At 53.0% G+C, this 27,252-nt stretch overlaps 1 protein-coding gene across 1 annotated transcript in view; it reads left to right on the forward strand.

Moving 5' to 3' along the window:
* The window catches only part of LOC141174636 (harmonin-like), a 287,226-nt gene extending 268,115 nt beyond the window's left edge, over positions 1-19,111 (forward strand). Inside the window, exons 11-14 of the mRNA XM_073659570.1 lie at positions 3,577-3,633; positions 3,807-3,949; positions 5,144-5,209; positions 18,901-19,111. Of these exons, the coding sequence (XP_073515671.1) occupies positions 3,577-3,633; positions 3,807-3,949; positions 5,144-5,209; positions 18,901-19,096 (462 nt within the window). The 3' untranslated portion in view covers positions 19,097-19,111. The remainder of the gene's footprint in view (positions 1-3,576; positions 3,634-3,806; positions 3,950-5,143; positions 5,210-18,900) is intronic.
* Positions 19,112-27,252: the final 8,141 nt, after the last annotated feature.

Below are 27,252 nucleotides of genomic sequence, written 5' to 3' on the forward strand. Positions count from 1 at the left end.
TGTCCTTATACACAGGGATCAGTACAGTACACAGTATATAAGTACACCCGCTCTAGCTCCGCTCTGTCCTTATACACAGGGGTCAGTACAGTATATAAGTACACCCGCTCTAGCTCAGCTCTGTCCTCATACACAGGGGTCAGTACAGTACAGTATATAAGTACACCCGCTCTAGCTCCGCTCTCTCCTTATACACAGGGGTCAGTACAGTACAGTATATAAGTACACCCGCTCTAGCTCCGCTCTGTCCTTATATACAGGGGTCAGTACAGTACAGTATATAAGTACACCCGCTCTAGCTCCGCTCTGTCCTTATATACAGGGGTCAGTACAGTACAGTATATAAGTACACCCGCTCTGTCCTTATACACAGGGGTCAGTACAGTACACAGTTTATAAGTACACCCACTCTAGCTCCGCTCTGTCCTTATACACAGGGGTCAGTACAGTACAGTATATAAGTACACCCGCTCTAGCTCCGCTCTCTCCTTATACACAGGGGTCAGTACAGTACAGTATATAAGTACACCCGCTCTAGCTCCGCTCTGTCCTTATATACAGGGGTCAGTACAGTACAGTATATAAGTACACCGTCTCTAGCTCCGCTCTGTCCTTATATACTGTACTGTACTGACCCCTGTGTATAAGGACACAGCGGAGCTAGAGCGGGTGTACTTATATACTGTACTGTACTGACCCTGTGTATAAGGACATAGCGGAGCTAGAGCGGGTGTACTTATATACTGTACTGTACTGACCCTGTGTATAAGGACAGAGCGGAGCTAGAGCGGGTGTACTTATATACTGTACTGTACCGACCCTGTGTATAAGGACAGATCGGAGCTAAAGCGGGTGTACTTATATACTGTACTGTACTGACCCCTGTGTATAAGGACAGAGCGGAGCTAGAGCGGGTGTACTTATATACTGTACTGTACTGACCCCTGTGTATAAGGACAGAGCGGAGCTAGAGCGGGTGTACTTATATACTGTACTGTACTGACCCCTGTGTATAAGGACAGAGCGGAGCTAGAGCGGGTGTACTTATATACTGTACTGTACTGACCCCTGTGTATAAGGACAGAGCGGAGCTAGAGCGGGTGTACTTATATACTGTACTGTACTGACTCCTGTGTATAAGGACAGAGCGGAGCTAGAGCGGGTGTACTTATATACTGTACTGTACTGACCCCTGTGTATAAGGACAGAGTGGAGCTAGAGTGGGTGTACTTATATACTGTACTGTACTGACCCCTGTGTATAAGGACAGAGCGGAGCTAGAGCGGGTGTACTTATATACTGTGTACTGTACTGACCCTGTGTATAAGGACAGAGCGGAGCTAGAGCGGGTGTACTTATATACTGTACTGTACTGACCCCTGTGTATAAGGACAGAGTGGAGCTAGAGTGGGTGTACTTCTATACTGTGTACTGTACTGACCCCTGTGTATAAGCACAGAGCAGAGCTAGAGCGGGTGTACTTATATACTGTACTGTACTGACCACTGTGTATAAGAACAGAGCGGAGCTAGAGCGTGTGTACTTATACACAGGGGTCGGTACAGTACAGTATATAAGTACACCCGCTCTAGCTCCGCTCTGTGCTTATACACAGGGGTCAGTACAGTACAGTATATAAGTACACCCGCTCTAGCTCCGCTCTGTCCTTATACACAGGGGTCAGTACAGTACAGTATATAAGTACACCCGCTCTAGCTCCGCTCTGTCCTTATACACAGGGGTCAGTACAGTACAGTATATAAGTACACCCGCTCTAGCTCCGCTCTGTCCTTATACACAGGGGTCAGTACAGTACAGTATATAAGTACACCCGCTCTAGCTCCGCTCTGTCCTTATACACAGGGTCGGTACAGTACAGTATATAAGTACACCCGCTCTAGCTCCGCTCTGTCCTTATACACAGGGTCAGTACAGTACAGTATACAAGTACACCCGCTCTAGCTCCGCTATGTCCTTATACACAGGGTCAGTACAGTACAGTATATAAGTACACCCGCTCTAGCTCCGCTCTGTCCTTATACACAGGGGTCAGTACTGTACAGTATATAAGTACACCTGCTCTAGCTGCGCTCTGTCCTTATACACATGGGTCAGTACAGTACACAGTATATAAGTACACCCGCTCTAGCTCCGCTCTGTCCTTATACACAGGGGTCAGTACAGTACAGTATATAAGTACACCCGCTGTAGCTCCGCTCTGTCCTTATACACAGGGGTCAGTACAGTGCAGTATATAAGTACACCCGCTCTAGCTCCCCTCTGTCCTTATACACAGGGGTCAGTACAGTACAGTATATAAGTACACCCGCTCTAGCTCCGCTCTGTCCTTATACACAGGGTCAGTACAGTACACAGTATATAAGTACACCCGCTCTAGCTCCGCTCTGTCCTTATTCACAGGGGTCAGTACAGTATATAAGGACAGAGCAGAGTTAGACGGCTGCAGAGAAGAGCTACCAAGGTTATTAAGGTAACAGGTGACTGCAGGAGACGGGGGATCAGACTGGGTTTCATTCAATTTGTAAAAACAAAAGTTTATGGTCGATCTTATTACAATGTGGAAATATGAGGGAACAATACCGAGATCTGTATAATGGTCATTACACCCAGGTCTGCAACGGGGACAAGGGGCATCATAAACGTCTAGAGGAAAGAAGGTTTAATCATAGATGGCGATTCTTTACCGTAAGAGCAGCGAGGCTGCGGATCCTTTACCGTAAGAGCAGCGAGGCTGCGGATCCTTTACTGTAAGAGCACTGAGGCTGCGGATCCTTTACCGTAAGAGCACTGAGGCTGCGGATCCTTTACCGTAAGAGCAGCGAGGCTGCGGATCCTTTACCGTAAGAGCAGCGAGGCTGCGGATCCTTTACCGTAAGAGCAGCGAGGCTGCGGATCCTTTACCGTAAGAGCAGCAAGGCTGCGGATCCTTTACCGTAAGAGCAGCGAGGCTGCGGATCCTTTACCGTAAGAGCAGCGAGGCTGCGGATCCTTTTCCGTAAGAGCAGCGAGGCTGCGGATCCTTTACCGTAAGAGCAGCGAGGCTGCGGATCCTTTACCGTAAGAGCAGCGAGGCTGCGGATCCTTTACCGTAAGAGCAGCGAGGCTGCGGATCCTTTACCGTAAGAGCAGCGAGGCTGCGGATCCTTTACCGTAAGAGCAGCGAGGCTGCGGATCCTTTACCGTAAGAGCAGCGAGGCTGCGGATCCTTTTGCCGTAAGAGCAGCGAGGTTTTGTAACTCTTTGCCACATGAACTTTCTCATGCAGTACAAAATCATCTCTTCTGATCGCCGTATGTGGAGTCGGGAAGGAGTTTTCCCCTAATATGGATCTATTGGTGTCAGCCTCATAGGGTTTTTGCTTCCTCTGGATCAACATGAAAGGTTATAGGTTCAAATAGATGACGTTATATCTACCTTCAGCCTTAAAAACTCTGACTAGGGGCCGTTTTCATTGATGTCCCACCCTAGACCTCCTTACTTTGATGATCAGGATTTGGCATGTGTCGGTTTTACGATGTGGCGAGTCTGTAAATCCATGGTGTTATCTCTTTCCAGGCTGTGCGAGTCCTGAAGAGCAGCCGGACCCTGACGCTGAGCGTCCTAACCGGGGCGGTGAGTTTCCACATCTGCTGCGGTGGGACGGTCCGGGCCGCCTTGCTGTGGTGGGCTCCATTACGATGTCTATGTTCCTGGCTGTCTATGCCCCCTGTAGACATTGTATCCAGGGGGCGCCTGCCCTGTGGCCCTCAGCTTTGCCCCAGGCTGATGGCTCGTGTCTCTCGCAGGGTCGGGAGCTCTTTATGACTGAGGATGAGAAGCTGATAGAACAGCGACGCCGTGAGCTGGAGCGCCAAGAACTGCTGCGCCAGAAGAAACTCGCAATGGAAACCAACAGGATCCTGAAAGAGCAGCAGGAGAAGGGAAAACAGTGAGTGAGCGGGAAGACCCCCGAGCGGGAAGACCCCTGAGGTCGGACCCCAGCGGCCACAAAGTGAGGCCATCCTTACTGTACTGGTCTAAGAAGCACTCTATGGTTCAGTGTGATCACATTGTGTCAGACAGCGGCACAATGCGGAGTATGGCATCAATACGCACGCTCCACATGAGCCTTGTATACACCGCCATATCCAGCACACATCTGCCGACACCACATCACATGCTATACAAGAATCGCCTCCTAGAGATATACTGCCATATTGTCCAAGTATTGGCGCCCTGGCCGTGTTGGGGTAGGGCAGCTCAGTGTGTAGCACTATACATTGCGGCTCAGTGGGTAGCACTATACATGGTGGCTCAGTGGTTAGCACTGCAGCCTTGCAGCGCTGTGATCCTGGGTTTAAATTCCACCAAGGACGACATCTGCAAGGCATTTGTATGTTCTCCCCGTGTTTTGTGGCTTTCCTCCGGACTCTCCGCTTTCCTCCGGACTCTCCGCTTTCCTCCGGACTCTCCGCTTTCCTCCGGGCTCTCCGCTTTTCTCCGGGCTCTCCGCTTTCCTCCGGGTTCTCCGCTTTCCTCCGGGTTCTCCGCTTTCCTCCGGGTTCTCCGCTTTCCTCCGGGTTCTCCGCTTTCCTCCGGGCTCTCCGCTTTCCTCCGGGTTCTCCTCTTTCCTCTGGGCTCTCCGGGCTCTCCGCTTCTCTCCGGGCTCTCCGCTTCTCTCCGGGCTCTCCGCTTTCCTCCGGGCTCTCCGCTTTCCTCCGGGTTCTCCGCTTTCCTGCGGGTTCTCCGCTTTCCTGCGGGTTCTCCGCTTTCCTGCGGGCTCTCCTCTTTCCTCCGGGCTCTCCTCTTTCCTCCGGGCTCTCCTCTTTCCTCCGGGCTCTCCGCTTTCCCTCCGGGCTCTCCGTTTCCCTCCGGGCTCTCCGCTTTCCTCTGGGCTCTCCGGACTCTCCGCTTCTCTCTGGGCTCTCCGCTTTCCTCCCACACTCTACAGACATACTGATAGAGATTGAGAGCCCGATGGGGACAGAAATGATGAGGTCTGTACAGCGCTGCGGCATATCATAGCGCTATATAACACAGCATAATCAGGTCGCCTCCATGTTATTTTTCCGTGACATCGGTGTTGTAAATGCCGTCGGTGATGCCATGACTGCTTAGTGACGGGTCATTTCTGCCCTTACAGGAGGAAGATAGAGATTTCCCAGAAGGTGGCCGAGGAGGAGGATCGATACCGCAAGGAGATGGAGAGGTGCGGGCGCCGCTCATGGTTCCATTATGTGTTGTGGCAGAGCGACTGTTTGTCATGTGTCTCCCATTACTGAATGTCAAAGATCTGCTGCCCCCATCGTCCGGACAATTACACGATTGGCCGACTATTAACGGAGGGGTTGCGTGCATTGAGCTTCACGGCTGACCTCCTGGCTTGCGTGCATTGAGCCTCACGGCTGACGACCTGGCTTGCGTGCATTGAGCTTCACGGCTGACCTTGTGGCTTGCGTGCATTGAGCTTCACGGCTGACCTCCTGGCTTGCGTGCATTGAGCCTCACGGCTGACCTCGTGGCTTGCGTGCATTGAGCCTCACGGCTGACCTCGTGGCTTGCGTGCATTGAGCTTTCTCGGCTGACCTGGCTTGTGTGCATTGAGCTTCACAGCTGACCTCGTGGCTTGCGTGCATTGAGCCTCACGGCTGATCTCCTGGCTTGCGTGCATTGAGCCTCACGGCTGACCTCGTGGCTTGCGTGCATTGAGCTTCACGGCTGACCTCGTGGCTTGCGTGCATTGAGCTTTCTCGGCTGACCTCGTGGCTTGTGTGCATTGAGCTTCACAGCTGACCTCGTGGCTTGCGTGCATTGAGCTTCACGGCTGACCTCCTGGCTTGCGTGCATTGAGCTTCACGGCTGACCTCGTGGCTTGCGTGCATTGAGCCTCACGGCTGACCTCGTGGCTTGCGTGCATTGAGCCTCACGGCTGACCTCCTGGCTTGCGTGCATTGAGCCTCACGGCTGACCTCCTGGCTTGCGTGCATTGAGCCTCACGGCTGACCTCGTGGCTTGCGTGCATTGAGCTTCACGGCTGACCTCGTGGCTTGCGTGCATTGAGCCTCACGGCTGACCTCGTGGCTTGCGTGCATTGAGCTTCACGGCTGACCTCGTGGCTTGCGTGCATTGAGCCTCACGGCTGACCTCCTGGCTTGCGTGCATTGAGCCTCACGGCTGACCTCGTGGCTTGCGTGCATTGAGCTTCACGGCTGACCTCGTGGCTTGCGTGCATTGAGCCTCACGGCTGACCTCGTGGCTTGCGTGCATTGAGCTTCACGGCTGACCTCGTGGCTTGCGTGCATTGAGCTTTCTCGGCTGACCTGGCTTGTGTGCATTGAGCTTCACGGCTGACCTCCTGGCTTGCGTGCATTGAGCTTCACGGCTGACCTCGTGGCTTGCGTGCATTGAGCTTCACGGCTGACCTCGTGGCTTGCGTGCATTGAGCTTTCTCGGCTGACCTGGCTTGTGTGCATTGAGCTTCACGGCTGACCTCCTGGCTTGCGTGCATTGAGCTTCACGGCTGACCTCGTGGCTTGCGTGCATTGAGCTTCACGGCTGACCTCCTGGCTTGTGTGCATTGAGCTTCACGGCTGACCTCCTGGCTTGTGTGCATTGAGCTTCACGGCTGACCTCCTGGCTTGCGTGCATTGAGCTTCACGGCTGACCTCCTGGCTTGCGTGCATTGAGCCTCACGGCTGACCTCGTGGCTGACATGCCAGCTCTGGTCTTGTGTTGGCCTGCTTGAAGGTTTCATAGTTATGGAAGAGCCTGCCACGTTAGGGCTAAGATTTTTCTCCATCTGACTGCCTCACGGTGGGACTTGATGGGGCCTTCGGTGGAGTATGACTTTCAGTGGTATGTACGGCTGTGGCTTTTGCCTGGTTTGCCCGTCGAGTTAGGGCTTGTAGATCTTCGCTTCACTAGCCTTTACTAGCAGTATTGCTGATATTGCCTCAATCTACCCTCCTGGTATGGAGTGATAAGAAACTTGATGGTGCCGAGTCGGGCAACACTATACCGGTCTGCCCTCCTAAGGGAGGTGCGAGCTGGACTCCCTGGTATGGGACTGACGAACCAGCAATATCCCAGTCCATCCTCCTAATAAATGGTGCTGCACGACAGACATGATTATACCGGATCTGGTAAAAATATTTCAAGACCAGTGTATCCCCCCAGTTAAAAGTGGGAAAATGGACTATTTGGAAATTAAGTCGGTGGAGCCATGATACCCAGTAAGTATTCTTGGGATTTAAGTCATAAACTGGTAGATTCAGCGAAGTGGTGGATGATTGATTAAATATCCAGTCTGCGCTCTTGGAGTGACGAGATGGCAACTCTGCAATAAACCTATAAAGCGAGGACTCGATGGAGGCGAGGGTGGGGTGTCAGAAGAGGGTGGGGTGGTGGTGTGTCGGAGGGGGGGTGGTGGTGGGGTGTCAGAGGAGGGGGGAGTGTTGGTGGGGTGTCGGAGGAGGGGGGGTGGTGGTGGTGTGTCGGAGGGGGGTGGTGGTGGGGGGGGTGGTGGTGTGTCGGAGGGGGGGGTGTCGGAGGAGGGGGGGTGTCAGAGGAGGGTGGGGTGGTGCTGTGTCAGAGGAGGGGGGGCGGTGGGGTGGTGGTGTGTCGGAGGAGGGAGAGTGGTGGTGGGGTGTCGGAGGGGGGGTGGTGGTGGGGTGTCAGAGGAGGGTGGGTTGGTGGTGTGTCGGAGGAGGGGGAGTGGTGGTGTGTCGAAGGAGGGGGGGTGGTGGTGATGTGTCGGAGGAGGGGGGGTGGTGGTGATGTGTCGGAGGAGGGGGGGTGGTGGTGATGTGTCGGAGGAGGGGGGGTGGTGGTGTGTCGGAGGAGGGGGGGTGGTGGTGTGTCGGAGGAGGGGGGGTGGTGGTGGTGGTGTGTCGGAGGAGGGTGGGGTGGTGGTGTGTCGGAGGAGGGTGGGGTGGTGGTGTGTCGGAGGAGGGTGGGGTGGTGGTGTGTCGGAGGAGGTTGGGGTGGTGGTGTGTCGGAGGAGGCTGGGGTGGTGGTGTGTCGGAGGAAGTGGTGGTGTCGGAGGAGGGTGGGGTGTTGGTGTGTCGGTGGGGTGGTGGTGTGTCGGAGGAAGTGGTGGTGTCAGAGGAGGGTGGGGTGGTGGTGTGTCGGAGGAAGTGGTGGTGTCGGAGGAGGGTGGGGTGGTGGTGTGTCGGAGGAGGGTGGGGTGGTGGTGTGTCGGAGGAGGGTGGGGTGGTGGTGGTGTCGGAGGAGGGTGAGGTGGTGGGGGTGTCGGAGGAGGGTGAGGTGGTGGGGGTGTCGGAGGAGGGTGGGGTGGTGGGGGTGTCGGAGTAGGGTGGGGTGGTGGTGTGTCGGAGGAGGGTGGGGTGGTGGTGTGTCGGAGGAGGGTGGGGTGGTGGTGTGTCGGAGGAAGTGGTGGTGTCGGAGGAGGGTGGGGTGGTGGTGGTGTCGGAGGAGGGTGAGGTGGTGGTGTGTCGGAGGAGGGTGGGGTGGTGGTGTGTCGGAGGAGGGTCGGGTGGTGGTGTCGGAGGAGGGTGGGGTGGTGGTGTGTCGGAGGAAGTGGTGGTGTCGGAGGAGGGTGGGGTGGTGGTGTGTCGGAGGAAGTGGTGGTGTCGGAGGAGGGTGGGGTGTTGGTGTGTCGGAGGAAGTGGTGGTGTCGGAGGAGGGTGGGGTGTTGGTGTGTCGGAGGAAGTGGTGGTGTCGGAGGAGGGTGGGGTGGTGGTGTTGTCGGAGGAGGGTGAGGTGGTGGTGTGTCGGAGGAGGGTGGGGTGGTGGTGTGTCGGAGGAGGGTGGGGTGGTTGTGTGTCGGAGGAGGGTGGGGTGGTGGTGTGTCGGAGGAGGGTGGGGTGGTGGTGTGTCGGAGGAAGTGGTGGTGTCGGAGGAGGGTGGGGTGTTGGTGTGTCGGAGGAAGTGGTGGTGTCGGAGGAGGGTGGGGTGGTGGTGGTGTCGGAGAAGGGTGAGGTGGTGGTGTGTCGGAGGAGGGTGAGGTGGTGGTGTGTCGGAGGAGGGTGGGGTGGTGGTGTGTCGGAGGAAGTGGTGGTGTCGGAGGAGGTGGTGGTTATCACTTGGTTTTCTCAGATTAGTGGTTGGATTGTATTATTAGCATTCTGTTACGTCTCTGCCATTATAGAATTTCTCCTATTCTCTGTCATCGCTGGATGGTGGATTGTGGCTTTTCTTTATGTGGAATAGCTTAGATCTGTGTTTTGCCCGTTCTAGTTATATCAGCTCTTAGTACCTGGATGTGGTAACCAGAATTTCCCCAGTATGGAAATCTTGAACTAGAAGTGTCCGTTCAGCTTAAATACATTTCTTGGGGGGAATTAGGCTATGTTCACACACGTTGTGTTTTGCTGCGTATTTTGCAGCAGATTTTCATGCAAATTTTCAGCTGCGTCTAGCAGTACCAGCAAAGTTTATGAGAAACTACAGTTCTCTGTTCACACACGTTGCTTTTTGTTTTCTGCCTTGCTTGTGTATCTGGAAAATAGAGCATGTCACTTCTGTCAGCGTTTCTGCAGCAGAAAACGCACCTGCATTTTTGCTGCGTATTTGCTGCAGTTTTTCACCCATAGGAAGTAATGGGTGGTCAAAAATCGCAGCAAAAAAACCTGTGTCATAAAAATATTAAGAATATATTAAGAATTTTTACAAACCCCTCTTTCCCCCTCCTCTATACCATTTGTCAAAGGAGAAGAGCTGACAATCTACGGAGCTGTCTGTATGCAAATAGCAGTACAAAAGAAGCCCCTCTCTTCCCCCCCCTCCCCTGTTGACCATCTGTCAGAGTTAACAAAGCTCTATGCAAATCGCAGCACACAAGAGAGGTGGCAAACGTCAGTGGCACAAGCCTGCGATAAATTTACACCTGGGTGAGGGGGATGCAGCTCGTTAAGCTTCAAACACTACTCACAGAAGCCAGCTGCAAACTCCAGGCTTTTAAGCACTGACACAAAATATTGAATACTGGAATTTCCATAATTCCGAAAATAGTGGGACACATATTTTTAGTGGCAGGGTCAGCTAAGGAACAATATGCTTATTTTTCCATAACTGTGAGCCCCTCCGGTGAGCTGTGGCGCAAAAGTACCAGAATAACGGACCACAGCTATGCCATGTGTAGTCTCTAAGGAAAGGTAAATTCATATTAAAGAATATGGCGTCACTTGCAAGCTTCTGCGATCAACCAGCGATAAGTTATCCCAGAAGATAGAGATTTTATTAAAAATATGAAGGCTGGAGAGCAGCCCACGTGATGTCATCACAGGGGGTGTGTGGGCAGGTCCCCCCTTCGACATTAAAGACCCAACCAAGGATGGGTCAGTACTCGTTGCCAGGAGGTATACATTCTATAAGCAAGGGGTCACGTTCGCTGAACGGGCATTGGAGCGCCTCCCCTCCAGCTAAACGGAATCGTCTCTGCGATCTTTTTAGTAAGTTCTTCTTTAACCCCAATTGTCATAGAAAATAATTTCTTAATATTTCCTCTCCCTCTGAAGCCCCTCTCGCCCCTCCCTTATCCACCATCTAGAGAAAATCTGGGCAGTGAGAGATTAAAACTGGGAAAAGAAAGGAGCGCTATCTGAGCGCAGTAAATAACATCACATATAGAATTTTGAAAAAGTAACTGGAGAGGCTCACCTTTGTGGGTTGTGCAGATCCAGGCACAACTCTAGTAGAGATTTAATAAAATGTTTTATGGGGTCTCCACCAACGGTCTGCCGCTCATCCGAAAGCCGTGGTTGCACACCTTGTCCTGGCCCGACAGGTCGCCTCCACGTGGGTTTGTGAAAGAGATTACCGGAGGTGCTCCCGTGGATAATGATAGAGACTCCACTGGAAGTTTAGTGGAAACGTTCCAATAGGCTCGCAGGTGACTGTTCAAAAGCACATAGGTTCAAGATATAAAAATGTATTTTGAATTAAAAAACTATAGCTCAACATGCACCTGATGAAGGCTCCTTGAGAGCAGAAACGCGTTGTGCCATTATATGTCAACCACTCATCCCTTGAGTGGTTTTTAATTCAAAATAATTTTTTATATCTTGAACCTATGTGCTTTTGAGCAGTCACCTGCTAGCTTATTGGAACGTTTCCACTAAACTTCCAGTGAAGTCTCTATCATTATCCACGTGAGCGCCTCCGGTAATCTCTTTCACTTATCCGCCATCTGTCAGCGTTAAAGAAGCTGTCTCTGTATGCCAATTAGGACACACAGGGGAAGTGGCTAGTAGACAAATGCTAGCACAAAGGGTGCTACCAAACCCAATTAACACAGGCTTGCAATAAATCTACATCTAGGTGAGAAGGTTGTATTCCCAGAAAGGAATTCAACAGAACTCTTTAGCAGCGCAAAATATGGAATATCTGAAGTTCCATACGTCCAATAATAATGGGACTCATATTTTTAATGGCAGGGTCAGCTAAGGAACAATATGCTTATTTTCCCATAGCTGTAAGCCCCTTCGGGGAGCTGTGGCGCAAAAGTACCAGGATAATGGATCGCAACTATGCCATGCTTGGTCTCTAAAGAAAGGTAAGGTCAGAACTGAAAATATGGCGTCCCTTGCAAACGTCTGCAATCAACCAGCGATAAGTTATCACCGAAGCCAGCTACTTTGATAAAAATGTGAAGGCTGGAGTCCAGACCACATGATGTTATCCCAGGGGGTGTGTGGGCAGATCTCCCCCTTCGGCATAAAAGACCCAGCCAAAGGTGGACCAGTACTCATGTTGGAAGTACATATTGATGTGTAACACGGGTCAAGTTCGCTGAACGGTCCAATAGGAACGCTTCCCTCCAACTATACTAAATCGTCTCTGCGAACTTTATAGTAAATTTCTTCTTTAATCCTGTTTATTTTGTGTAACTGTATATTCTGTATTGTATTGTCTCCCTTTGTAAAACCTTTTGTATATTTTTCATAAACACTGCCTCCATTTTGGGTTAAATATAAAATATAATAGTCCTATTTCTTTTGTCCTGTAATCGTTCCTCACCCGAAGCCATACGCTACCAGAAAGCAGGCGTCCGATCAGGCCTGTATTATATTTCAAATCTGGTCGGTGGTGGCAGCGAATAATATTAAGTGGGCTATCGTGAAGCTGACAGTGACCGTATACGGGGAGTGTATACACACATTCCATGCGTTGGAATCCGGAGGTGTGTACGCCATACGCTTTCTCCTCGCTTGCCGATAGCTACGTAGTGAGTAATCGGGATCGTGTGCGCGAATCCCTGACAATCCTGACAGAGTGACGGCAGCGGTGAGATATTGTGTGATCTCCCCGGTGTCGTCCATGTGAATCCCTAACACTGCGTTTTTTACGTGGCTGTTTTCCTGCCAGAGAAAAGCTAGCTGCAGATTTGCAGCTGAAAAAATGTGTGTGAACATAGTCTTAACGTTACATCCTAAGGGATATAATAAAGTACAAAACATATCTGCTGGTTTCTGGATTGCTACATCGATACCTGAGTTGGGTAGATTTTGAAGAATGGTGGTCATTGACCCTAGAAGGGTTTCTTGCGGTCCAGATCTTGGCCTTAAGGGGGGCCTCCAATGGAAAATGTTAACAATATTGGGGTAGAAACCAGTCACGGCCTTGTTAAGGTGGCCAGGTCCTCTGACTGGCGTAACGTCTGCTCCATTAACGCGGAGTCTTGGTACCAGATCCTATAGACTTCAGTTGTTGATTAGGTGATTTAATGTGTAAAGAATAATCCAATCTGCAGAAGATAAAGCCCCCCCCTGATATCTATGAGTTGTAGACCCTCTCCAGAAGGAGGGGAGAGACCTTTCTTACTCTTGTTGGCGCTTTTTGTTCAATCTCCAGATTGAGAAAGGCTTTATCTTGATTGTGAAAGTTTTAGACATAATTCAATCTTCCTTCCTGTCCCATACGAGATCTTCCTTCAGGTGTTAAGGCCCCGTCACACTTAGCGACGCTGCAACGATCCCGACAACGATACGACCTGTCAGAGATCGTTGCAGCGTCGCTATGTGGTCGCTGGTGAGATGTCAAACAGGCAGGATCACCAGCGATCAGGGGAGCAGCGACATCGTGGAAAGAATCTTTCTGGTTACCAGCCTGCTGAAGGAGGAGCAGGCTGGTAACCATGATAAACAGCGGGTTACTAGGTGCGCGTGTGCCCCTAGTAACCCGATGTTTACCATGGTTACCAGCCTGATCGCTGCTCCCGATGGTCACACACAGTGATGTGTGCTGACCAGCGGGAGGGCAACGACCAAAAAAAGGTCCAGGACATTCTGCAGCGATCAGCGACCTCACAGCAGGGGCCTGATCGCTGCAAAGTGTCACACATAGCGACATCGCTGGTGAGGTCACTGTTGCGTCACCAAAACCGTGACACAGCAGCGATCTCGCTATGTGAGACGGGGGCTTAAGATCCTACAGGGGATCTCCCTTCCTATTAGAGGATTCCTCCATCGACTCTCGGGTGCCGTCATGGCTGAGGGAACAATGATACTTACCGGTAATCTGATCTTCCTGAACCCATGACGGCACCAGTCATTACTCCCTGCCTCCGGTCATTACTCCCTGCCTCCGGTCATTACTCCCTGCCTCCGGTCATTACTCCCTGCCTCCAGTCATTACTCCCTGCCTCCAGTCATTACTCCCTGCCTCCAGTCATTACTCCCTGCCTCCAGTCATTACTCCCTGCCTCCGGTCATTACTCCCTGCCTCCGGTCATTACTCCCTGCCTCCAGTCATTACTCCCTGCCTCCGGTCATTACTCCCTGCCTCCGGTCATTACTCCCTGCCTCCGGTCATTACTCCCTGCCTCCGGTCATTACTCCCTGCCTCCAGTCATTACTCCCTGCCTCCAGTCATTACTCCCTGCCTCCAGTCATTACTCCCTGCCTCCAGTCATTACTCCCTGCCTCCAGTCATTACTCCCTGCCTCCGGTCATTACTCCCTGCCTCCGGTCATTACTCCCTGCCTCCAGTCATTACTCCCTGCCTCCAGTCATTACTCCCTGCCTCCGGTCATTACTCCCTGCCTCCGGTCATTACTCCCTGCCTCCAGTCATTACTCCCTGCCTCCGGTCATTACTCCCTGCCTCCAGTCATTACTCCCTGCCTCCGGTCATTACTCCCTGCCTCCGGTCAATACTCCCTGCCTCCGGTCAATACTCCCTGCCTCCGGTCATTACTCCCTGCCTCCGGTCATTACTCCCTGCCTCCGGTCATTACTCCCTGCCTCCGGTCATTACTCCCTGCCTCCGGTCATTACTCCCTGCCTCCGGCTGATGGCTGCCATGTCTCAATCTTCTCATTATTCGTGGTGATATTTCTACCTTCACTGCAGCCCATTCTTCATTGTGAGAAGAGAAGTTGGGTGACTCCTACTTGACTCCACATTGAAGAGGCCGTGGAGCCGCCTGTTCTTTGGTGCTCGGGGAGGATCCTAATCTCATGTGCGGTCACGGGGGAGGGGAAATCTAATTACCGCTAAGTAATTATCATTTTTCTACTACTCTTTTCTTTGGCGCACATTTCTGCAGAGCGTTCTTTTGGCTCTAAACCCCGGAGTTCGGACTTACAAGCCGCTTATCCACAGACTAAAGCTGATGAAGCCGTGTCCTGTGGATGCGAGTGCAGCCATCCTCTATGGAGCGAGTGCAGCCATCCTCTATGGAGCGAGTGCAGCCGTCCTCTATGGAGCGAGTGCAGCCGTCCTCTATGGAGCGAGTGCAGCCGTCCTCTATGGAGCGAGTGCAGCCGTCCTCTATGGAGCGAGTGCAGCCGTCCTCTATGGAGCGAGTGCAGCCGTCCTCTATGGAGCGAGTGCAGCCGTCCTCTATGGAGCGAGTGCAGCCGTCCTCTATGGAGCGAGTGCCGCCGTCCTCTATGGAGCGAGTGCAGCCGTCCTCTATGGAGCGAGTGCAGCCGTCCTCTATGGAGCGAGTGCAGCCGTCCTCTATGGAGCGAGTGCAGCCGTCCTCTATGGAGCGAGTGCAGCCGTCCTCTATGGAGCGAGTGCAGCCGTCCTCTATGGAGCGAGTGCAGCCGTCCTCTATGGAGCGAGTGCAGCCGTCCTCTATGGAGCGAGTGCAGCCGTCCTCTATGGAGCGAGTGCAGCCGTCCTCTATGGAGCGAGTGCAGCCGTCCTCTATGGAGCGAGTGCAGCCGTCCTCTATGGAGCGAGTGCAGCCGTCCTCTATGGAGCGAGTGCAGCCGTCCTCTATGGAGCGAGTGCAGCCGTCCTCTATGGAGCGAGTGCAGCCGTCCTCTATGGAGCGAGTGCAGCCGTCCTCTATGGAGCGAGTGCAGCCGTCCTCTATGGAGCGAGTGCAGCCGTCCTCTATGGAGCGAGTGCAGCCGTCCTCTATGGAGCGAGTGCAGCCGTCCTCTATGGAGCGAGTGCAGCCGTCCTCTATGGAGCGAGTGCCGCCGTCCTCTATGGAGCGAGTGCCGCCGTCCTCTATGGAGCGAGTGCAGCCGTCCTCTATGGAGCGAGTGCAGCCGTCCTCTATGGAGCGAGTGCAGCCGTCCTCTATGGAGCGAGTGCAGCCGTCCTCTATGGAGCGAGTGCAGCCGTCCTCTATGGAGCGAGTGCAGCCGTCCTCTATGGAGCGAGTGCAGCCGTCCTCTATGGAGCGAGTGCAGCCGTCCTCTATGGAGCGAGTGCAGCCGTCCTCTATGGAGCGAGTGCAGCCGTCCTCTATGGAGCGAGTGCCGCCGTCCTCTATGGAGCGAGTGCCGCCGTCCTCTATGGAGCGAGTGCCGCCGTCCTCTATGGAGCGAGTGCAGCCGTCCTCTATGGAGCGAGTGCAGCCGTCCTCTATGGAGCGAGTGCAGCCGTCCTCTATGGAGCGAGTGCAGCCGTCCTCTATGGAGCGAGTGCAGCCGTCCTCTATGGAGCGAGTGCAGCCGTCCTCTATGGAGCGAGTGCAGCCGTCCTCTATGGAGCGAGTGCAGCCGTCCTCTATGGAGCGAGTGCAGCCGTCCTCTATGGAGCGAGTGCAGCCGTCCTCTATGGAGCGAGTGCAGCCGTCCTCTATGGAGCGAGTGCAGCCGTCCTCTATGGAGCGAGTGCAGCCGTCCTCTATGGAGCGAGTGCAGCCGTCCTCTATGGAGCGAGTGCAGCCGTCCTCTATGGAGCGAGTGCCGCCGTCCTCTATGGAGCGAGTGCCGCCGTCCTCTATGGAGCGAGTGCCGCCGTCCTCTATGGAGCGAGTGCAGCCGTCCTCTATGGAGCGAGTGCAGCCGTCCTCTATGGAGCGAGTGCAGCCGTCCTCTATGGAGCGAGTGCAGCCGTCCTCTATGGAGCGAGTGCAGCCGTCCTCTATGGAGCGAGTGCAGCCGTCCTCTATGGAGCGAGTGCAGCCGTCCTCTATGGAGCGAGTGCAGCCGTCCTCTATGGAGCGAGTGCAGCCGTCCTCTATGGAGCGAGTGCAGCCGTCCTCTATGGAGCGAGTGCAGCCGTCCTCTATGGAGCGAGTGCAGCCGTCCTCTATGGAGCGAGTGCCGCCGTCCTCTATGGAGCGAGTGCCGCCGTCCTCTATGGAGCGAGTGCAGCCGTCCTCTATGGAGCGAGTGCAGCCGTCCTCTATGGAGCGAGTGCAGCCGTCCTCTATGGAGCGAGTGCAGCCGTCCTCTATGGAGCGAGTGCAGCCGTCCTCTATGGAGCGAGTGCAGCCGTCCTCTATGGAGCGAGTGCAGCCGTCCTCTATGGAGCGAGTGCAGCCGTCCTCTATGGAGCGAGTGCAGCCGTCCTCTATGGAGCGAGTGCAGCCGTCCTCTATGGAGCGAGTGCAGCCGTCCTCTATGGAGCGAGTGCAGCCGTCCTCTATGGAGCGACTGCAGCCGTCCTCTATGGAGCGAGTGCAGCCGTCCTCTATGGAGCGAGTGCAGCCGTCCTCTATGGAGCGAGTGCAGCCGTCCTCTATATGGAGCGAGTGCAGCCGTCCTCTATATGGAGCGAGTGCAGCCGTCCTCTATATGGAGGGAGTGCAGCCGTCCTCTATATGGGGCGAGTGCTTCCGTCCTCTATATGGAGCGAGTGCTTCCGTCCTCTATATGGAGCGAGTGCTTCCGTCCTCTATATGGAGCGAGTGCTTCCGTCCTCTATATGGAGCGAGTGCTTCCGTCCTCTATATGGAGCGAGTGCTTCCGTCCTCTATATGGAGCGAGTGCTTCCGTCCTCTATATGGAGCGAGTGCCGCCGTCCTCTATATGGAGCGAGTGCCGCCGTCCTCTATATGGAGCGAGTGCCGCCGTCCTCTATATGGAGCGAGTGCCGCCGTCCTCTATATGGAGCGAGTGCCGCCGTCCTCTATGGAGCGAGTGCAGCCGTCCTCTATGGAGCGAGTGCAGCCGTCCTCTATGGAGCGAGTGCAGCCGTCCTCTATGGAGCGAGTGCAGCCATCCTCTATGGAGCGAGTGCAGCCGTCCTCTATGGAGCGAGTGCAGCCGTCCTCTATGGAGCGAGTGCAGCCGTCCTCTATGGAGCGAGTGCAGCCGTCCTCTATGGAGCGAGTGCCGCCGTCCTCTATGGAGCGAGTGCCGCCGTCCTCTATGGAGCGAGTGCAGCCGTCCTCTATGGAGCGAGTGCAGCCGTCCTCTATGGAGCGAGTGCAGCCGTCCTCTATGGAGCGAGTGCAGCCGTCCTCTATGGAGCGAGTGCAGCCGTCCTCTATGAAGCGAGTGCAGCCGTCCTCTATGGAGCGAGTGCAGCCGTCCTCTATGGAGCGAGTGCAGCCGTCCTCTATGGAGCGAGTGCAGCCGTCCTCTATGGAGCGACTGCAGCCGTCCTCTATGGAGCGACTGCAGCCGTCCTCTATGGAGCGACTGCAGCCGTCCTCTATGGAGCGAGTGCAGCCGTCCTCTATGGAGCGAGTGCAGCCGTCCTCTATGGAGCGAGTGCAGCCGTCCTCTATATGGAGCGAGTGCAGCCGTCCTCTATATGGAGCGAGTGCAGCCGTCCTCTATATGGAGCGAGTGCAGCCGTCCTCTATATGGGGCGAGTGCTTCCGTCCTCTATATGGAGCGAGTGCTTCCGTCCTCTATATGGAGCGAGTGCTTCCGTCCTCTATATGGAGCGAGTGCTTCCGTCCTCTATATGGAGCGAGTGCTTCCGTCCTCTATATGGAGCGAGTGCTTCCGTCCTCTATATGGAGCGAGTGCTTCCGTCCTCTATATGGAGCGAGTGCTTCCGTCCTCTATATGGAGCGAGTGCCGCCGTCCTCTATATGGAGCGAGTGCCGCCGTCCTCTATATGGAGCGAGTGCCGCCGTCCTCTATATGGAGCGAGTGCCGCCGTCCTCTATATGGAGCGAGTGCCGCCGTCCTCTATGTAGCGAGTGCCGCCGTCCTCTATGGAGCGAGTGCCGCCGTCCTCTATGGAGCGAGTGCCGCCGTCCTCTATGGAGCGAGTGCCGCCGTCCTCTGTATGGAGCGAGTGCCGCCGTCCTCTGTATGGAGCGAGTGCCGCCGTCCTCTGTATGGAGCGAGTGCCGCCGTCCTCTGTATGGAGCGAGTGCCGCCGTCCTCTGTATGGAGCGAGTGCCGCCGTCCTCTGTATGGAGCGAGTGCCGCCGTCCTCTGTATGGAGCGAGTGCCGCCGTCCTCTGTATGGAGCGAGTGCCGCCGTCCTCTGTATGGAGCGAGTGCCGCCTTAGATGACTTTTCTGTGGACTGCACACGTAATTCCCGGTGGTAGCTGCAGCTGACTGATCTTTTCTGTGTAATCGCACCCTGGTCCTACCCTCCTTTGTTACTCCTCCAGGGGGCGCAGTGTATATTGTGTGTGTAGGAGGGTGCTGTCCCCAGGACTCCTCTCCCAGCTTTCCTAATGTAGCAGCCTGTGTGTGTGCTAGTGGCGCCTCCTGTTGGAGCAGATGAGGTGTGCGGACAGCAGGACTCTGGTGTTAATTGCAGCTCATTGTTTCCCAGGATTGAAATACAGGAAGAAAAGATCAGGAAAGATTGGGAAGAAGACTGGGAGCCGGCGAGGAGCGAGCCCCTTACACCGCGCAGCCCCCCGACACCGCGCAGCCCACCAACAAAGCACAAGGGTGAGAACGCACAACACCGCCGGATCTGTATATTAGGAAAGAAGACTGGATGTACGGGGGGATCTGTACATTAGAGGAGTAGACTGGATGTACGGGGGGATCTGTACATTAGAGGAGTAGACTGGATGTACGGGGGGATCTGTACATTAGAGGAGTAGACTGGATGTACGGGGGGATCTGTACATTAGAGGAGTAGACTGGATGTACGGGGAGATCTGTACATTAGAGGAGTAGACTGGATGTACGGGGGGATCTGTACATTAGAGGAGTAGACTGGATGTACGGGGGGATCTGTACATTAGAGGAGTAGACTGGATGTACGGGGGGATCTGTACATTAGAGGAGTAGACTGGATGTACGGGGGATCTGTACATTAGAGGAGTAGACTGGATGTACGGGGGGATCTGTACATTAGAGGAGTAGACTGGATGTACGGGGGGGATCTGTACATTAGAGGAGTAGACTGGATGTACGGGGGAGATCTGTACATTAGAGGAGTAGACTGGATGTACGGGGGGATCTGTACATTAGAGGAGTAGACTGGATGTACGGGGGGATCTGTACATTAGAGGAATAGACTGGATGTACGGGGGGATCTGTACATTAGAGGAGTAGACTGGATGTACGGGGGGATCTGTACATTAGAGGAGTAGACTGGATGTACGGGGGGATCTGTACATTAGAGGAGTAGACTGGATGTACGGGGGGATCTGTACATTAGAGGAGTAGACTGGATGTACGGGGGGATCTGTACATTAGAGGAGTAGACTGGATGTACGGGGGGATCTGTACATTAGAGGAGTAGACTGGATGTACGGGGGGATCTGTACATTAGAGGAGTAGACTGGAATGTACGGGGGGATCTGTACATTAGAGGAGTAGAACTGGATGTACGGGGGGATCTGTACATTAGAGGAGTAGACTGGATGTACGGGGGGATCTGTACATTAGAGGAGTAGACTGGATGTACGGGGGGATCTGTACATTAGAGGAGTAGACTGGATGTACGGGGGATCTGTACATTAGAGGAGTAGACTGGATGTACGGGGGATCTGTACATTAGAGGAGTAGACTGGATGTACGGGGGGATCTGTACATTAGAGGAGTAGACTGGATGTACGGGGGGATCTGTACATTAGAGGAGTAGACTGGATGTACGGGGGGATCTGTACATTAGAGGAGTAGACTGGATGTACGGGGGGATCTGTACATTAGAGGAGTAGACTGGATGTACGGGGGATCTGTACATTAGAGGAGTAGACTGGATGTACGGGGGGATCTGTACATTAGAGGAGTAGACTGGATGTACGGGGGATCTGTACATTAGAGGAGTAGACTGGATGTACGGGGGGATCTGTACATTAGAGGAGTAGACTGGATGTACGGGGGGGATCTGTACATTAGAGGAGTAGACTGGATGTACGGGGGGATCTGTACATTAGAGGAGTAGACTGGATGTACGGGGGGATCTGTACATTAGAGGAGTAGACTGGATGTACGGGGGGATCTGTACATTAGAGGAGTAGACTGGATGTACGGGGGGATCTGTACATTAGAGGAGTAGACTGGATGTACGGGGGGATCTGTACATTAGAGGAGTAGACTGGATGTACGGGGGGATCTGTACATTAGAGGAGTAGACTGGATGTACGGGGGATCTGTACATTAGAGGAGTAGACTGGATGTACGGGGGGATCTGTACATTAGAGGAGTAGACTGGATGTACGGGGGGATCTGTACATTAGAGGAGTAGACTGGATGTACGGGGGGATCTGTACATTAGAGGAGTAGACTGGATGTACGGGGGGATCTGTACATTAGAGGAGTAGACTGGATGTACGGGGGGATCTGTACATTAGAGGAGTAGACTGGATGTACGGGGAGATCTGTACATTAGAGGAGTAGACTGGATGTACGGAGGGATCTGTACATTAGAGGAGTAGACTGGATGTACGGGGGGATCTGTACATTAGAGGAGTAGACTGGATGTACGGGGGGATCTGTACATTAGAGGAGTAGACTGGATGTACGGGGAGATCTGTACATTAGAGGAGTAGACTGGATGTACGGGGGGATCTGTACATTAGAGGAGTAGACTGGATGTACGGGGGGATCTGTACATTAGAGGAGTAGACTGGATGTACGGGGGGATCTGTACATTAGAGGAGTAGACTGGATGTACGGGGGAGATCTGTACATTAGAGGAGTAGACTGGATGTACGGGGGGATCTGTACATTAGAGGAGTAGACTGGATGTACGGGGGGATCTCTACATTAGAGGAGTAGACTGGATGTACGGGGGGATCTGTACATTAGAGGAGTAGACTGGATGTACGGGGGGATCTCTACATTAGAGGAGTAGACTGGATGTACGGGGGGATCTGTACATTAGAGGAGTAGACTGGATGTACGGGGGGATCTGTACATTAGAGGAGTAGACTGGATGTACGGGGGGGATCTGTACATTAGAGGAGTAGACTGGATGTACGGGGGGATCTGTACATTAGAGGAGTAGACTGGATGTACGGGGGATCTGTACATTAGAGGAGTAGACTGGATGTACGGGGGGATCTGTACATTAGAGGAGTAGACTGGATGTACGGGGGGATCTGTACATTAGAGGAGTAGACTGGATGTACGGGGGGATCTGTACATTAGAGGAGTAGACTGGATGTACGGGGGGATCTGTACATTAGAGGAGTAGACTGGATGTACGGGGGGATCTGTACATTAGAGGAGTAGACTGGATGTACGGGGGGATCTGTACATTAGAGGAGTAGACTGGATGTACGGGGGGGATCTGTACATTAGAGGAGTAGACTGGATGTACGGGGGGATCTGTACATTAGAGGAGTAGACTGGATGTACGGGGGGATCTGTACATTAGAGGAGTAGACTGGATGTACGGGGGATCTGTACATTAGAGGAATAGACTGGATGTACGGGGGATCTGTACATTAGAGGAGTAGACTGGATGTACGGGGGGATCTGTACATTAGAGGAGTAGACTGGATGTACGGGGGGATCTGTACATTAGAGGAGTAGACTGGATGTACGGGGGGATCTGTACATTAGAGGAGTAGACTGGATGTACGGGGGGATCTGTACATTAGAGGAGTAGACTGGATGTACGGGGGGATCTGTACATTAGAGGAGTAGACTGGATGTACGGGGGGATCTGTACATTAGAGGAGTAGACTGGATGTACGGGGGGGATCTGTACATTAGAGGAGTAGACTGGATGTACGGGGGGATCTGTACATTAGAGGAGTAGACTGGATGTACGGGGGGATCTGTACATTAGAGGAGTAGACTGGATGTACGGGGGGATCTGTACATTAGAGGAGTAGACTGGATGTACGGGGGGATCTGTACATTAGAGGAGTAGACTGGATGTACGGGGGGGATCTGTACATTAGAGGAGTAGACTGGATGTACGGGGGGATCTGTACATTAGAGGAGTAGACTGGATGTACGGGGGATCTGTACATTAGAGGAGTAGACTGGATGTACGGGGGGATCTGTACATTAGAGGAGTAGACTGGATGTACGGGGGATCTGTACATTAGAGGAGTAGACTGGATGTACGGGGGGATCTGTACATTAGAGGAGTAGACTGGATGTACGGGGGGATCTGTACATTAGAGGAGTAGACTGGATGTACGGGGGGATCTGTACATTAGAGGAGTAGACTGGATGTACGGGGGGATCTGTACATTAGAGGAGTAGACTGGATGTACGGGGGGATCTGTACATTAGAGGAGTAGACTGGATGTACGGGGGGATCTGTACATTAGAGGAGTAGACTGGATGTACGGGGGATCTGTACATTAGAGGAGTAGACTGGATGTACGGGGGATCTGTACATTAGAGGAGTAGACTGGATGTACGGGGGATCTGTACATTAGAGGAGTAGACTGGATGTACGGGGGGATCTGTACATTAGAGGAGTAGACTGGATGTACGGGGGGGATCTGTACATTAGAGGAGTAGACTGGATGTACGGGGGGATCTGTACATTAGAGGAGTAGACTGGATGTACGGGGGATCTGTACATTAGAGGAGTAGACTGGATGTACGGGGGGATCTCTACATTAGAGGAGTAGACTGGATGTACGGGGGGATCTGTACATTAGAGGAGTAGACTGGATGTACGGGGGGATCTGTACATTAGAGGAGTAGACTGGATGTACGGGGGGATCTGTACATTAGAGGAGTAGACTGGATGTACGGGGGGATCTGTACATTAGAGGAGTAGACTGGATGTACGGGGGGATCTGTACATTAGAGGAGTAGACTGGATGTACGGGGGGATCTGTACATTAGAGGAGTAGACTGGATGTACGGGGGGATCTGTACATTAGAGGAGTAGACTGGATGTACGGGGGGATCTGTACATTAGAGGAGTAGACTGGATGTACGGGGGGATCTGTACATTAGAGGAGTAGACTGGATGTACGGGGGGATCTGTACATTAGAGGAGTAGACTGGATGTACGGGGGGATCTGTACATTAGAGGAGTAGACTGGATGTACGGGGGGATCTGTACATTAGAGGAGTAGACTGGATGTACGGGGGGATCTGTACATTAGAGGAGTAGACTGGATGTACGGGGGGATCTGTACATTAGAGGAGTAGACTGGATGTACGGGGGGATCTGTACATTAGAGGAGTAGACTGGATGTACGGGGGGATCTGTACATTAGAGGAGTAGACTGGATGTACGGGGGGATCTGTACATTAGAGGAGTAGACTGGATGTACGGGGGATCTGTACATTAGAGGAGTAGACTGGATGTACGGGGGGATCTGTACATTAGAGGAGTAGACTGGATGTACGGGGGGATCTGTACATTAGAGGAGTAGACTGGATGTACGGGGGATCTGTACATTAGAGGAGTAGACTGGATGTACGGGGGGATCTGTACATTAGAGGAGTAGACTGGATGTACGGGGGGATCTGTACATTAGAGGAGTAGACTGGATGTACGGGGGGATCTGTACATTAGAGGAGTAGACTGGATGTACGGGGGGATCTGTACATTAGAGGAGTAGACTGGATGTACGGGGGGATCTCTACATTAGAGGAGTAGACTGGATGTACGGGGGGATCTGTACATTAGAGGAGTAGACTGGATGTACGGGGGGATCTGTACATTAGAGGAGTAGACTGGATGTACGGGGGGATCTGTACATTAGAGGAGTAGACTGGATGTACGGGGGGATCTGTACATTAGAGGAGTAGACTGGATGTACGGGGGATCTGTACATTAGAGGAGTAGACTGGATGTACGGGGGGATCTGTACATTAGAGGAGTAGACTGGATGTACGGGGGGATCTGTACATTAGAGGAGTAGACTGGATGTACGGGGGGATCTGTACATTAGAGGAGTAGACTGGATGTACGGGGGGATCTGTACATTAGAGGAGTAGACTGGATGTACGGGGGGATCTGTACATTAGAGGAGTAGACTGGATGTACGGGGGGATCTGTACATTAGAGGAGTAGACTGGATGTACGGGGGGATCTGTACATTAGAGGAGTAGACTGGATGTACGGGGGGATCTGTACATTAGAGGAGTAGACTGGATGTACGGGGGGATCTGTACATTAGAGGAGTAGACTGGATGTACGGGGGGATCTGTACATTAGAGGAGTAGACTGGATGTACGGGGGGATCTGTACATTAGAGGAGTAGACTGGATGTACGGGGGGATCTGTACATTAGAGGAGTAGACTGGATGTACGGGGGGATCTGTACATTAGAGGAGTAGACTGGATGTACGGGGGGATCTGTACATTAGAGGAGTAGACTGGATGTACGGGGGGATCTGTACATTAGAGGAGTAGACTGGATGTACGGGGGGATCTGTACATTAGAGGAGTAGACTGGATGTACGGGGGGATCTGTACATTAGAGGAGTAGACTGGATGTACGGGGGGATCTGTACATTAGAGGAGTAGACTGGATGTACGGGGGGATCTGTACATTAGAGGAGTAGACTGGATGTACGGGGGGATCTCTACATTAGAGGAGTAGACTGGATGTACGGGGGGATCTGTACATTAGAGGAGTAGACTGGATGTACGGGGGGATCTGTACATTAGAGGAGTAGACTGGATGTACGGGGGGATCTGTACATTAGAGGAGTAGACTGGATGTACGGGGGGATCTGTACATTAGAGGAGTAGACTGGATGTACGGGGGGATCTGTACATTAGAGGAGTAGACTGGATGTACGGGGGGATCTGTACATTAGAGGAGTAGACTGGATGTACGGGGGATCTGTACATTAGAGGAGTAGACTGGATGTACGGGGGGATCTGTACATTAGAGGAGTAGACTGGATGTACGGGGGGATCTCTACATTAGAGGAGTAGACTGGATGTACGGGGGATCTGTACATTAGAGGAGTAGACTGGATGTACGGGGGGATCTGTACATTAGAGGAGTAGACTGGATGTACGGGGGGATCTGTACATTAGAGGAGTAGACTGGATGTACGGGGGGATCTGTACATTAGAGGAGTAGACTGGATGTACGGGGGGATCTGTACATTAGAGGAGTAGACTGGATGTACGGGGGGATCTGTACATTAGAGGAGTAGACTGGATGTACGGGGGGATCTGTACATTAGAGGAGTAGACTGGATGTACGGGGGGATCTGTACATTAGAGGAGTAGACTGGATGTACGGGGGGATCTGTACATTAGAGGAGTAGACTGGATGTACGGGGGGATCTGTACATTAGAGGAGTAGACTGGATGTACGGGGAGGATCTGTACATTAGAGGAGTAGACTGGATGTACGGGGGGATCTGTACATTAGAGGAGTAGACTGGATGTACGGGGGGATCTGTACATTAGAGGAGTAGACTGGATGTACGGGGGGATCTGTACATTAGAGGAGTAGACTGGATGTACGGGGGGATCTGTACATTAGAGGAGTAGACTGGATGTACGGGGGGATCTGTACATTAGAGGAGTAGACTGGATGTACGGGGGGATCTGTACATTAGAGGAGTAGACTGGATGTACGGGGGGATCTGTACATTAGAGGAGTAGACTGGATGTACGGGGGGATCTGTACATTAGAGGAGTAGACTGGATGTACGGGGGGATCTGTACATTAGAGGAGTAGACTGGATGTACGGGGGGATCTGTACATTAGAGGAGTAGACTGGATGTACGGGGGGATCTGTACATTAGAGGAGTAGACTGGATGTACGGGGGGATCTGTACATTAGAGGAGTAGACTGGATGTACGGGGGGATCTGTACATTAGAGGAGTAGACTGGATGTACGGGGGGATCTGTACATTAGAGGAGTAGACTGGATGTACGGGGGGATCTGTACATTAGAGGAGTAGACTGGATGTACGGGGGGATCTGTACATTAGAGGAGTAGACTGGATGTACGGGGAGATCTGTACATTAGAGGAGTAGACTGGATGTACGGGGGGATCTGTACATTAGAGGAGTAGACTGGATGTACGGGGGGATCTGTACATTAGAGGAGTAGACTGGATGTACGGGGGGATCTCTACATTAGAGGAGTAGACTGGATGTACGGGGGGATCTGTACATTAGAGGAGTAGACTGGATGTACGGGGGGATCTGTACATTAGAGGAGTAGACTGGATGTACGGGGGGATCTGTACATTAGAGGAGTAGACTGGATGTACGGGGGGATCTGCTACATTAGAGGAGTAGACTGGATGTACGGGGGGATCTGTACATTAGAGGAGTAGACTGGATGTACGGGGGGATCTGTACATTAGAGGAGTAGACTGGATGTACGGGGGGATCTGTACATTAGAGGAGTAGACTGGATGTACGGGGGGATCTGTACATTAGAGGAGTAGACTGGATGTACGGGGGGATCTGTACATTAGAGGAGTAGACTGGATGTACGGGGGGATCTGTACATTAGAGGAGTAGACTGGATGTACGGGGGGATCTGTACATTAGAGGAGTAGACTGGATGTACGGGGGGATCTGTACATTAGAGGAGTAGACTGGATGTACGGGGGGATCTGTACATTAGAGGAGTAGACTGGATGTACGGGGGGATCTGTACATTAGAGGAGTAGACTGGATGTACGGGGGATCTGTACATTAGAGGAGTAGACTGGATGTACGGGGGGATCTGTACATTAGAGGAGTAGACTGGATGTACGGGGGATCTGTACATTAGAGGAGTAGACTGGATGTACGGGGGGATCTGTAC

Source organism: Phyllobates terribilis, unplaced genomic scaffold (genome assembly GCF_046119375.1).
Source record: "Phyllobates terribilis strain yellow unplaced genomic scaffold, ASM4611937v1 Scaffold_13__5_contigs__length_258822181, whole genome shotgun sequence".
Taxonomy (NCBI): Eukaryota; Metazoa; Chordata; class Amphibia; order Anura; family Dendrobatidae; genus Phyllobates; species Phyllobates terribilis.